Source organism: Macaca nemestrina, chromosome 1, assembly GCF_043159975.1.
Source record: "Macaca nemestrina isolate mMacNem1 chromosome 1, mMacNem.hap1, whole genome shotgun sequence".
NCBI lineage: Eukaryota > Metazoa > Chordata > Mammalia > Primates > Cercopithecidae > Macaca > Macaca nemestrina.
This window is the reverse complement of record NC_092125.1, coordinates 76,510,000-76,523,528: the sequence shown is the minus strand read 5'-3', so window position 1 is coordinate 76,523,528 and position 13,529 is coordinate 76,510,000. Positions and strand designations below refer to the sequence as shown.

At 41.2% G+C, this 13,529-nt stretch overlaps 1 protein-coding gene across 3 annotated transcripts in view; it reads right to left on the bottom strand.

Annotated features, from left to right (window-relative positions):
• LOC105493507 (transforming growth factor beta 2) overlaps positions 1-13,529 on the bottom strand; it is a 96,544-nt gene that overhangs the window by 77,932 nt on the left and 5,083 nt on the right. For 2 of the 3 annotated variants that reach the window (XR_011614278.1, XM_011761177.3), the window contains exon 2: positions 1,319-1,402. The exons of the other annotated variant lie outside the window; for it this stretch is intronic. Coding sequence is in view for 1 of the 2 variants with exons in the window: in XM_011761177.3 (XP_011759479.1) it covers positions 1,319-1,402 (84 nt within the window). In the remaining variant the exon portion in view is untranslated. The remainder of the gene's footprint in view (positions 1-1,318; positions 1,403-13,529) is intronic. 3 annotated transcript variants of the gene reach the window in all.

Below are 13,529 nucleotides of genomic sequence, written 5' to 3'. Positions count from 1 at the left end.
GCTTAGGCCACTGTAAATAAACTATACTGATTTCTAAGCAACAATGTGTAGGCATGATACATTGCAGAATAGGGTATCCAGTGACCTAGGCTTTTCCTAGGATAATAAAAACATTTCTTTTGTCTCTAGCCGGGACCTCCACCCACATTTAGAATCAACATAATCCAAACCTTCTCAGGGCCTCAAAAATATGCAGTGAACCAATGCCACGATTGCAAGTCTGTTTCCTTTTTTCCTGAGCATGGTTCAGTGATAACTTTAGCCACTGAATTCCTTGAGTGTCGGGATCGCCCAAGCTCTATTGTTTGCTGTGGACTCATTGTCCAGTATATAGTAAGCATTCAATAAATGGCTGAATTAATCAGTGTTCCCAATGAGAAAGGGGTGAAGACCTCTGGCTTTTGTACCCCTCAGCCTAACACCTGGTGCTGGCTCTGGGGAGCTTGCGTCTGCTCTGAGGGTCAGGGTTAAGCGGTTTGAGCAAGTGGCAAGCTCACAGGTCCCGTTAGCTGAGGGCCTTACCCACGACAATCCATTTCCTCATGCAACCCAGACATGTCAGTACAAAGGCCACAGATAATCGCAGCGTAACTCCCCCACAGGTCTCCCTCTAGAGCAGGGGCATCCAATCTTTCGGCTTCCCTGGGCCACACTGGAGAAAGAAGAATTGTCTTGGGCCACACATAAAACAGACCAACACCAACGATAGCTGATAAGCTTTAAAACAATTGCAAAAAAAAAAAAAAACCCATAATTTCTTAAGAAAGTTTACAAATTTGTGTTGGGCCGCATTCAAGGCCATCCTGGGCTGCATGCAGGCCGAGAGTTGGACAAGCTTGCTCTAGAACCTTAAAGGAGAGAAAATCTCCTTTCAACTTTGGTTCAGGACAAGAAACATTAATTGAGCAACTACTACGTGTCAAGAACAAGAACACGGATACAAATAAGATATTAAAAAAGAACATCCTCTTGACATTCAGGCCATGCTGTCCAACCCTCCAGAAAGTGGCCTCCATGGGGATCAGGAAAGGTGTATGACAAATCACTCTGTGACCCCTAGAACACAGATCTCATCCCCACAAGTCATTCTTTTACATGCTGAAATATAGTCATTGTACTACTTCAAAGTTATTCATCAGTTTTTCTCATGTAAACTCTTACTAAAAAAAATTCTAGGCACCTTAGTGATCGCTTAACTACAAGGCTGCATTTCAGAATCTCATCTTGCCTCTGGCAAGTTCCCCACAGAAGACAAACACTAAAGATGGATTTGATATAACTATGTCAAACGAGGAATAAAGCAGACAAGTGTACTCACCAAGGTACCCACAGAGCACCTGGGACTGTCTGGAGCACAAGCTGCCCACTGAGCCAGAGGGTGTTGTAACAACTGGGCAGACAGCTAGGAGTTTTAAAAAGCACAGTCATTAGCTATTTTACTGAAGAGATGCCTGGCACAGAACTATACAAAGATTCAAGTAGAAGAGGGACTCATTGAATGTTCTTATCATTTCCCCAGATACAAAGTCCCTGCTACCTAGGGCCAGGGGATTAGACACTGAGGATCTAAGGAGGATTCCAGATTCTAGTTCCAGATCTTCTGGCATCCCTTAACCAGCAGTCAGACTCCTGAATTCAGTTTTCCCTTTAGCGTGTTCTAATGTTAAAATAACAGCATACAATTTACAACTGAAACGGTAAAATAAATACCTTGATTTATATTAAAGATGAATAAGACAGGCTTTGACCTCCTTTGACAAAAGACAGCCTACCTATTAAGAATAAAACTTTGGTTTTCATTTGGCTGGCCTAGATTCAGTGTTCTTAAAACCACCTGTCATCATTTCTAAGCTGCATGTGAAAATTCCTTCTTGAATCAGTCAAAACTACAAGTGAATATTGGTTTGGGGCTACTTACCTACAGTTTAAAAAGCTAGAGCTCTCTGAAACGGACTAAACACATCTTCCACGATAGTTATTACATCCGGAAAATCTGAACTTTGCTTTCTCTAAAGTAAGAGCAACCCAATTTGTATTTTGTCCACCAAATTCTTAGAAAAGAAAGCACATCCTCTCTCCCCCCAAAATACCTCAAATTGAAGAGAAAATATTGCTGAGTGTTCAAAAGTTTTTCTATTGGTGGTAGGGTCAATAAAAATATAGAATTTTTGCAGAAGAAGATGTGAATTCAAACCCCTGTTCTGTCACTGATTTCCTGTGAATCCATGGAGAAGTCTGTAAGATGAGGCAGACATAACCCTACCCCTGAGGGTTTTTATAAACTTGAAATGAGATGATATATTTAAAACAGACTGACAAATAAACGGTGGTCAAGGAATATGAGCAGTTGTCAAACTTGTGTGACAAAAGAAGCCCTGACTGCCTTTCAGGACCTGGCATGAATGTCATTCTTTCCTGGCTCCTTACATGCATTGAGTCCCTGCACCTTCCATTTTTATAGGGCACGTCTTCTAGAAGTAACACTGCCACTATTCAGACCTGACTTGAAAACTTCTTTCAACACAAGACAAAGGCTTTGTCGACTCTTCTCTTGATTTTTATTTATTTATTTTTTCTATATGTGTGCCTCTTATCACTCAATTTTTAAATGGATAACAGGGACTTTTTCCATACTCTGGAACTTACCATGTCCAATATTCAGCCCACTATCAAGATCCCAGTGGCAGATTTTTCACAAATGTGTGGATTACACCTTCTAGGTGGAACACTCTTGAACTGAGATATGGGGCTCTGACTGGCCAGTGTGGCATGGAAGACGGAGACCCAGCAGTGGGGATTCTATAAGCACATACTGCTATCATGTTGCCACCATATGCTGCTTCCAGCTGACATCTGCTCACATATGTTCCCACCAATAAGAAACCATGCTGTTTATTTTTAGAGGCTTCTCCACAGTCTTACAGGAAGAAAATTCCCTCAAATAACCAGTCAGCAAAGACAGGAAGCTACACTGCATATAAACTGTTTGTCACAAGATTAACAAGTCAAACAAAGTTTTCTCATTCATATCTGACCTTTAAAAAGATATGCTGAAAGTTATCATCTCAAAGAATACAACCAGAGAAAGGCAGAATATGCAGAGTAAGTCACTTGGTTAGCAATACTTTTTCTTCGAAACTATGGCCCTATGCATTTCTTGGGGGGATTTAAGTGCTTTTCCTGGGAAACAGCACCTTCTTCAGGCCAGTGTACGCCGTGGTGCAGAAGAGGGACAATTCTATTAAACAGAATTCAGATCCCAAGGTCATCCAGGTCATAGGAAGTCTGTGTGGGAATAATGTGAGGTAATTATTGTCACTTGCAGTTTCCAGCCTGCAGTTCTCAAGCACGCACCTTTGGTTTACTTTCACTCGCTATAAAGCAGTACTAAAATCCCTTCTTTTCTTTCCTTTCTTTTTTGTTTTTAAGCAAGGCGGGAGGACAGGGAGCTCCAGTGCTGATCCAATGCCTTAGAGGTTAAGACCATGAATGAGATAGAGATGTAAGGATGCTAATAATTGTTCAGTCCACAGAAAGTAAACCTTAGTTTTAAAATAATCAGTTTTCAGGCCGGGCACGGTGGCTCACACCTGTAATCCCAGCACTTTGGGAGGCCGAGGCGGGCAGATCACGAGGTCAGGAGTTCGAGACCAGCCTGGCCAATATGGTGAAACTCCCTCTCTACTAAAAATACAAAAATGAACTGGGTGTGGTGCCATGTGCCTGTAGTCCCAGTTACTCAGGAGACTGAGGCAGAAGAATTGCTTGAACCCAGGAGGCAGAGGTTGCAGTAAGCCGAGATCACACCACTGCACTCCATTCTGGGCAACAGAGTAAGATTCCATCTCAAAAAAAGAAAAAGAAAAATCAGTTTTCAATAATCTACATCATTGAAGCAGCACTGAGGTATGGATACACTCTGTTTAGAACAGTGAGGCTTTGGATATATGCAAAAAGGCTTTGTAACAAAGAAATATAAACAATTCTCAAAATCTGAGGCATGTATAGTCTTACGAACATAACTTTTTTATTTTAAATTTTATTTTATTTGATTTTAAGTTCTGGGATCCATGTGCAGGACGTGCAGGTTTGCAACATAAGTAAATGTGTACCATGCACCTATCAACCCCATCACCTAGGTATTAAGCCCTGCATGCATTAGCAATTAATCTTGATGCTCTCCCTCCCCGCTCCCCACCGACAGATCCCAGTGTGTGTTGTTCCCCTCACTGTGTCCATGTGAGAAACATAATATTTTTAGAAGAACACAGGCACTCACTAATTTATGACGGGGGACTATGAGTAACACAAGTCATAAAATAGAAAGAGTCCTAGAATTAAAACTTTGCATGGGTAATTTACAATGTAATTAAATGACTATGAAGTTAATTAACTATAAAAATGTTGGGGTTTATTTTTGCCTGCGATGACACAGCTAAGAAATAAAGCAACAAAACAAAAATACACAGTGTTTCCAGAGTATGTTTCTGAACTAACTGCACAAAAATTACCTAGCCTTCTTATCGAGATGCATTCCGGAGCCCACCTTAAAATGAATGAATTATAATCTGAATTGGGATGGGTGACAAAGGTTTGGGAATCTACACTTATAAAGGTACATCAGTAATTATTTTGCATGGTAAAATTTGAGAACCCTGGTACAGGTTATTGTGCCTTACAGGTTAGCAAGGCCTTTCAAAAAACCTCATTTGACCTCAAAATAATCCAATCAGGTGAATCAAGGAAAAATTATTCCCTCATAAGGGCTATTTGTTCTGAGTAGGTAGTGGTTTTGTGTAGTGCGAGTGTCTATAGGATAGAGATAAACCATTCTTACTGCAATGGTACCTTAAGCAAAATTAGATGTCTTACAAATGTACAACTAAACTCCCTATCAAATAAACTCCTGCCCTAATCCCTCCAGCCTCTCCACACAAACAAACAATGCATCTCTCTTGTGATATAGCAACTCTGTCAGTAGGTACAATTATTCTTCCCAACACTGAACTACAATGAGTTTCTACTCTTAGAGAATTCTCAGCAAATGTTACTGAGAAAGGGAAAACTGATCCAAATGTATAACACTTCAGGGTCAGCTTGGATCAAGACCCTCTTTCTATAATCTGGGTACTTGTGACAGTTAATAAATTAGACATGACTTTACACACAGTTTCATTATTGATGGTGATATTTTCTGACAGTGGAATTCTTCTGAAATACCTCTCTCTCCAGGACAAGTCACCTCATTCTACATAGAAGAAAAGTGTATGTTTAGTAGGTGGAACTGTGGCAGCTCAGGACTTAGAGATCTGATCAGTGACTGGAGTTAACACACATAATAACCTAAGGCTTAATACTATGAAGAGATACAAATGAGTGACTAAATTATTATTCAAAACAACTTAATGTTTTAAAAATGCCTCAAGATATCTCAGATAGAAAACAGTGAAGACAGGTACAAGCAACCCAGGGTGGTGAAGTTTAACAGACACATCTGAAGGTGGAACTTGCTGCTTCAGAGCCTGAGGTCATGGCTATTATTCAACTTTGCTTCTGCTTGGCTACTTCCAGGTAGGAGTCAGAAGGTTTGGAGCACTCCTTTCTCTGTCTCCCTCTCTTTAACCTGCAGAGCCCAAAATGCCAAGGATGAACTTGAATGTAGAAATGTTTTCCCACAGAAAGACCTGACTGACCTCCGGGGGGACTGTTCCTTGACCAAACCACCCATCCTTTGCACAGAAAAGTCCTCGGTCTGTGATTGTTTCTTTCTCCTTCTAAAGTAGAATCAGAATAAGTCATTCACACTTTTTTGGAGTTTCTAAGCCAGCAGTTTTATTACAAGAGGTCACTGCCGGGCAGGGTGGCTCACGCCTGTAATGCCAGCATTTTGGGAGGCCAAGGTGGGCAGATCACGAGGTCAGGAGATCGAGACCATCCTGGCTAACACGTTGAAACCCCGTCTCTACCAAAAAAAATTAGCTGGGCATGGCGGCGGGTGCCTGTAATCCCAGCTGCTCGGGAGGCCAAGGCAGGAAAATGGCATGAACCCAGGAGACAGAGCTTGCAGTGAGCTGAGATCGCACCACTGCACTCCAGCCTGAGTGACAGAGTGAGACTCTGTCTCAAAAAAAAATAACAAAAAAGAGTTCACTATAAAGGAAATAGAAACAACTTCAGTCATATTGCCATAAGATGTCAAAGCAAAAGTGAAAATAAGTGAAAATGAGATTAAGCCAATAGATAGGGAAATAAATGATCATATTTTTTAAAACCGAAATAGAAGAAACGACGAAGTTACTGCTACATCTGGTGTAAACAGAAAAATCCCTGATAAACTTGGTCTAAAAAGCATTGACATTACCAACACTGGAATGAATCCAAAACTTTAAAATTAAATTATATTTCCCAGAAAATTCCCATTTATGTTTTGGCAACAATAAATATTTTAGTGCTCTGAAAACCCACTAAAAAGTACACAGTCATCTTTTTCAGATAGAGAGATTTGCAAAGACCAGTGGACCTGCGGTCATTTTAGTATCTTTCTCAAAACCAAATTTTGCATTCTTGCTCACAAGATGAAGTAACAAATAAGGATTTTTACAACAGTCTAAAATTATGAATGAATAGTTATTTGCAAACTAGCTTGTCAAGACAGATGTGGCATTTATCAGTGTGGTGTGGGTTAGATAAGAAAAGGAAAATGAACCGAGCCAAAGTCACAGTCACAACGTTTTTCTTTTTCTTTCAGAAGACCGAAAAGATGCTACGGTACTTCCTGAAACAACAACTCTGAAAGACCAGCGTTATTCTTAAATAGCTGCTTCGTGACTTTTTCTTCAGAAACGCAGCGTCTCTTCTTCAGAAATAACCTGTTTCATAATTACTGACATATAGGTAGCTTGGAAGGCCTGAGGGACAGTGACACGTTAGTGGAACACGCTAGTGTGAGAGAAAAACAGCTGCCTGTGGAGGGATGGAAATGCATTCAAACTATTTCCAGAAGGTTTGGACTTCACAATATCCAGGAAGCATTTTCCATTTGCCTTAAGTTCCTCAAGTCATTGTGGTTAAGAGAACATCTAAGCCAAACATTTCTGACTTATCAGGCAGTAACAAATCCAAGCCTTCATTTGAGAGAATGAAGGGATGGTCCCGGCCCAGGAAGGATCGCTTTCTCAGCACGATGAGGCTTTCCCTCCTAACAGACACTAAAGCCAGTGAATTCAGTTCCTCTTGGACAGCAATGTTTTTCCACACCAGTGAAGTGGTGTTACTGGGTTGCCCCAGGAAAGCCAGGATGCTAACGCACTGAGAGAACATGTTGCACTGTGAATAACTATCCAAGGCCTTAGTGTGGCTTCCCCTCTCTGATATCATTTCTACTCCTCAAACCCTCTGCAGTGACTGTTGGCCAGCCCCTCCCCTTCATCTCATCCAGCTTCCTCTTTGAGATTTCTTTTTTTTTTTTTTTCAGATGAAGTCTAGCTCTTGTCTCCCAGGCTGGAGTGTAGTGGCACGATCTCGGCTCACTGCAACCTCTGCCTCCCAGGTTCAAGCAATTCTCCTGCCTCAGCCTCCCGAGTAGCTGGAATAATAGGTGCCTGCCACCATGCCCAGCTAATTTTTGTATTTTAAGTAGAGATGGGGTTTCACCATATTGGCCAGACTGGTTTCAAACTCCTGACCCAGGTGATCCACCCATCTTGGCCTCCCAAAGTGCTGGGATTACGGGTGTGAGCCACTGCACCAGGCTTCCTTTTTTAGATTTCTACACTATAATGTCATACTATTGCTAAAGCCTCCTTTAAAATGAATTGTCTGACAGCTAAGAGGTGGCTGTGGCCAGTGCTTGGTTGCAGAGGTGAAATGAGGTCTACGTGAGTGTAACCACAGCTGCCTGACCTGCCACAGCCTTGACTCCAAATGTCCTGGCTTCTTTTCAACTGGTGGAGGTGATGAGAGACAAGGCACCTGTGAGAAGAAGCGAAATCAGCCCCAGAAGTGCATTACACAGAAGTCCCATCTGTATATCAGCCTTTTATAGGCAACATCCCCTCTGTTCTTTGATTTTGGACTTAGGGATCCAGGAAAACAAACAGGCAAGTACTATGTGACTCATACGCACCTTCAGAGATCAGTTCAAAGAGTTTAAACAATTTTTCCCGGTTGGGTGTGGTGGCTTACATCTGTGATCCCAGCACTTTAGGAGGCAGAGGCAGGAGGATTGCTTCAGGCCAAGAGTTCAAGACCAGCCTGAGCAACATGAGGAGACCCTGACTCTACAAAAAATTGAAAAAATTAGCCAGGCATGGTAGTGCATGCCTGTGGTCCCAGCTATTCTAGAGGCTGAGACAGGAGGATCACTAGAGCCCAGGAGATGGCGGCTTCAGTGAGTCATGTCTGTGCCACTTACTCCAGCCTGGGCAACAGAGTGAGACTGCCTCAAAAAAAAAAAAAAAAAATCCTCTAAAATTTTATATACCCTGTGAAACAAATGGCAAATCTTGAGATGTCAAAAATAAAATAAAAACAAAAAAATCTTGATTCCAAGACTCTGGCTGGGAAGAGTATATACTATGTGGATTTCCTGTTCTTGATTCCACAGATGGGCTCCTAACATTCATTAACTAGAAAACATTTCTGAGGGCAGATGTCATGCCTCCACTTAATTTCATTTTCCATGTACTCCTGCTACAGCACTCTATACCATGCGCACACAGACCGCTATTCTTTCATTTCACAAGCATTTATGTGATTTCACTGATTCTATATATTTTGCATATTCTATTATCTCTAAAATCCAGATTCTCTCTTGTAATCAATGGCTAAGTTAATTGGCAGTGATATTTAGTTAATGTCATAACTAATAGTTAAATGGGAAGTGATATTTCTTTGTTAGTGGCACATGAAATAGTGGTGCATTTTAAAGTCAATGAGATTCGATGAATACTAGCTGCTGTGCAAAGAAGGCCAGAAGCAGCTGCACCAGGTGCTTTTTCACACACATCATCCTTTACAACCCCTAGAAAGTCAATGTTCTTCTTTACAAATGAAGAAACTGAGGCTGAGCTAAGTGAAGGGGTTGCAAATCCAGCTGCAAAGCCAACAGCTGCAGACCCAAGATCTGAATTCAGTAGGAAGCAACTTAAATATCAATGAGGCAATTTTAATAACTTGCACTGAGAGAGCCAAGTTGCTAACCAAAACAGGACCACTCTTTAACAATTGCCACAGGCCTGGAGTAGGATTTCTTGTCTTTGATGTTACCGCTTCCCTTTCAGCCTCTGAGATTCCTTTGGTACAATTCCCTTTTATTTATTCTCCTTTCTTTATTTAACGGGTCTGTCTAGCTCCAAAGCCCACATTCATTGTACATCATCTTGCCTTCTCAAATAAATTAATTCTCTGAAATAGGAATGCCCTATCAATAAATAGGAGTGCCCTATCAATAAAATTTATCAAAATTTTTGTGAGGAAAATGATTGCAGTTCAAAAACAAAACCAAGGCTGGGCGTGGTGGCTCAGGTCTATAATCCCAGCACTTTGGGAAACCGAGACGGATGGATCACTTGAGATCAGGAGTTCGAGACCAGCCTGGCCAACATGGTGAAACCCCATCTTGACTAAAAATACAAAAATTAGCTGGGCATGGTGGCGCATGCCTGTAATCCCAGCTACTTGGGAGGCTGAGGCAGGAGAATCGCTTGGACCCGGGATGCAGAGGTTGCAGTTAGCTGAGATCGTGTCACTGCACTCCAGCCTGGGTGACGGAGCAAGGCTCTGTCTCACAAACAAACAAACAGAAACAACCAAAGGCTTAATAAATCACACTTTTTGCATCAATTAAGTGCAGAAATAAAAGTTGAATGTGTTAGATGCAAGAAAAAAAAAGCCTAGTTTGTGTGCTTCACAGGTATATTTTCTCAGAGCTTGTGAATGTAATTCTTGTTAACAGAGGAGAGTCACCATTCTCTCATGGATGTATTACATCATTTATCAAGATGGCAAGAAAGGTCATGTTCTCTATTTCCTGGGCTCTGTATTAGGTCTTCTATTACCTGTGGTGGCTGAAAGTCTAATTTCCATAACACATGACTAATAGAAATAGCTATTTCCATTTCCTCAGCTGTCAAAAGGACAATATGAGTATTAACCTCATAGGATTGCTTGTGAGTATTAAAGAGTACATACATGTAAAATATTTAAAACTATGCTTGGCCTATAAGTCTTTAATAAAGGTTAGCTATGCTTTGCCTATAAGAAGTCCTCAATAAAGGTTAGCTTTAATCATCATTATTACCACCTTCATTATTATCTGAGAGTTGGAAACAGAAAAGATATGGTTATGAGAAGCCCTGTGCTCTTTAGCATAGTGACATGACCCATCAGACACATTTTCCCTGATAATGAAGGTCAGAACATTTCATCTCTCCACATCTCCTGACCCTGACACCTCTTTGAACTCACAGATTCTTCTTCTTCCTGTAGTTCAATCTTATTCTCTAAAGGAAATGCTCATTCATTGGTCAAACATTCCTTGATCAAACACAATATGCTAAGTTCTATAAGAATACAGGTAAGTTAGACTTGAAGGCCTTCTCATAGGAGAACTAGATAGTGCCAGACATGGTGAATTACCAACCCTATGTGCTGTGTTTCCAGCCCCACCCCATCCCTGCCCTGAAGTGGCAGAGGCCACCTAAGGAACAATCTGAGTGAGCAAAGGAAAGAGATCCACTGAGTGGAACTATCGCAAAGGAAAGAATGAGCTGGAGGTTCCAAGACATCCCAGGTTAATGGAAGGGATGTCTGAGGCATTGCTTATAATCACATTTTCATCTCTCTAAAATCCAGACCCTCTCTTAAAATCAATGGCATGTTCACTGGAGTGATATTTTTTTCTTAGCGGCACATAAAATAACAGTACACCCTAAAGTCAAAGGCATTGGAGACTCAGAGAATTGCTACCAGGCAAAGAAGGCCTACTCCATGCCAGAAGCAGCTGCACTAGGTGTTTCTTCACATATGTCATCATCAATCCTTTACAATCCTAGAAGGCGAGTGTTACTTTCTTCATCTTTACAAGGGAAGAAACTGAGGCCTGGTTAAGTAAAGGGGGTGCTATCTCCCACAAACTCAGGGCATATGATGTGTGAGCACTCGACCACCCATGCATGCAGACATTCCCTCACAGTGAAGGAAAAGAAGGCAATTAGGAGATGGTGGGGAAAAGGCCAAGGGGCAGTTTTATTCCGAGTCAAGACCACCAAGCCAATTCAGGAAGTAAGGTAGTGGTGAGAGTGTGGTACAGTTAAACACCCAGTTCTGGATATCAGCGCTTAGAAAAGAAACAAAACAACCAACCATCAAAAGCAGCTTGTGGTTGTAGCATGATGCAAATTTATTCTAAACAAATGACAGAAGCAAACTTTTCAGTCTAAACAAACCCATCAAAGAATTCCCTAAAATATTATTAAATCTAAAATAAAATACCTGGAGAACATTGAATTCCCAGGTTAAAAACTATCATTGTTTAAAGGATATCTTTTAAAATGAAAGCACATATATGCCTTCAAAATGACAATGGACATTTGTTTATCTTGCAGAGCCACATTTCATCAAGCTGTGCAGAATCTGCAAAATGGAATACACCCTTGAGCAGAAGCGCTGCCTAAATAGAGCAAGCATATAGGGCAAATCCAAATCCTCTCTCCGGGAGCCCATCAGTACCGGAAATGCTACATCAAGATAGCAGAAAGGGCTATTTCCAGAGCTCTTCCATGCAGTCTCTCGCTCGCTGCTCACCTTACTCCTGAACCTGTAACAGGGCGGGGTGAAGTGGGTGAGGGGCAGGGGGAGGCGGGCTGGAGTGGCAGTGGGCCAGAGTCCCACTCCAGTGGTGACCCTGCACACTTCTCCCAGGTCCAGGAGCCTCCACTCTAATTTCTCGAACCTTCTAAATATGCAGCCTAAAGTGTGTTGTAATCTCTGGGCAAAGGACTACAAGTCAGTGACCTCCTTGGTTCTAACCCAGATGTGATGTGGGTTCAACAGTGAGTCATTAGCCCTTTTTTCACATCTCAGTTTCCTCTAGGAAAAATGATCTGTCATTCTTTCATATCTTTATATGAAAGATGCTGCGACTAGGTTACATCACCATCTTTTCTCCAGGGAGAAGTCGTCATTCAAAAAGTGCAACTCCTCGAGTAGACCACAGGGGTTGCTGTGGAGACACAGTGGCCTCCCCCAACCCCTTCCTTCTGTGAGGTGGAGAGGTCCCCACCTGCCCCTCAACCTCTGCAAAGCCCCTCTTTCATCGGGTGGGGTCTTCTCAGGAGAGGCATAAAGCTGGCTGGCCTCACTTGGCAACACAGACAACCCAACTGCTTTAGTTATAAATAGTATACTTCTTTGAGAGGTTTTTCTAGTCTTTGAAAAGTAAAAAAAGAGGAAATCCTGAAGGAGGAGCATGTGGCCTAACTTAAATGTAACCACAATTAGGCACTAGAGTTAGTACAAGCAACGATGCAATAAAAAAGGGAGAATTAAAGTTTGGTCTGTTGTGTATTAATAACTCAATCATTCTGGAAGTCAAGGAGTTCAAGTCTGTCTTTGATATGCTCCTTTTTCTTTCTGTTTCTCTTACACCCACATACAAACACACACACAGGGAATCCTAAAAAATAAAATAGTAAAAATGCTTACTACATAAAGCAAAAATACCACTATGTTCCAGCAATGGCTAACATTTCCCTTCATTGGGCAACTGGCCAACAGCCCAGCAACTTGTATATAGAAAGACATATTCATGAATTGAATGCTAAGTCACATTCCCCAAAACCATAGTGTCATTGGTATTCATTCTACATTCCACAATTTAACTTGGAAAATTACAGAGGAAATAGAAAAGGAGATTGCTTCATGTTAAATGTTTAACATTCATGTGAAACAACTACAAAGGAAATCTCATTGTGATTTTTCAGGCTGTATATTTTCAGTGTACCTACTTCAAAATGGTAGAATAAATCGAGATGATTATTTACTTTCTTCCATTGCCTAGCTTGGAGATTCCACTCTTTATTAACACAAACTGCTTATTTCCCTTGCAAGGAGAATCCATGATAATACCTCACTTCTTTTTTCTCTGTTCTAACATCACACTGCTGCTGACTGAAGCTAGTAATGGATAGCTCAACACCATCATTTAAGCTAAATAAATGGGAAGTTTTGATGTCTCTAATTTAAGACCACAAAAAATAAACTACATACCATATACAATGGTCTAATCCACACTCCATTTAATTAAGATAAGTGTCTGACTATCCTCCTATTCAGTATTCTCATTTGAATATCCTTTGATCATAAAGATATTTTATTTTTGTTATTATTTTCTAAATGGTACTGTTAACAGAATTCAGTAACCCCAAACAAATACCAGGGCTCCTCAACAGGGGCATTACTGACATGGTGGCCAGGATAATTCTTTGGTGTTGGGAGGGGGCATTGCCCTGTGCATTATAGGATGGTTA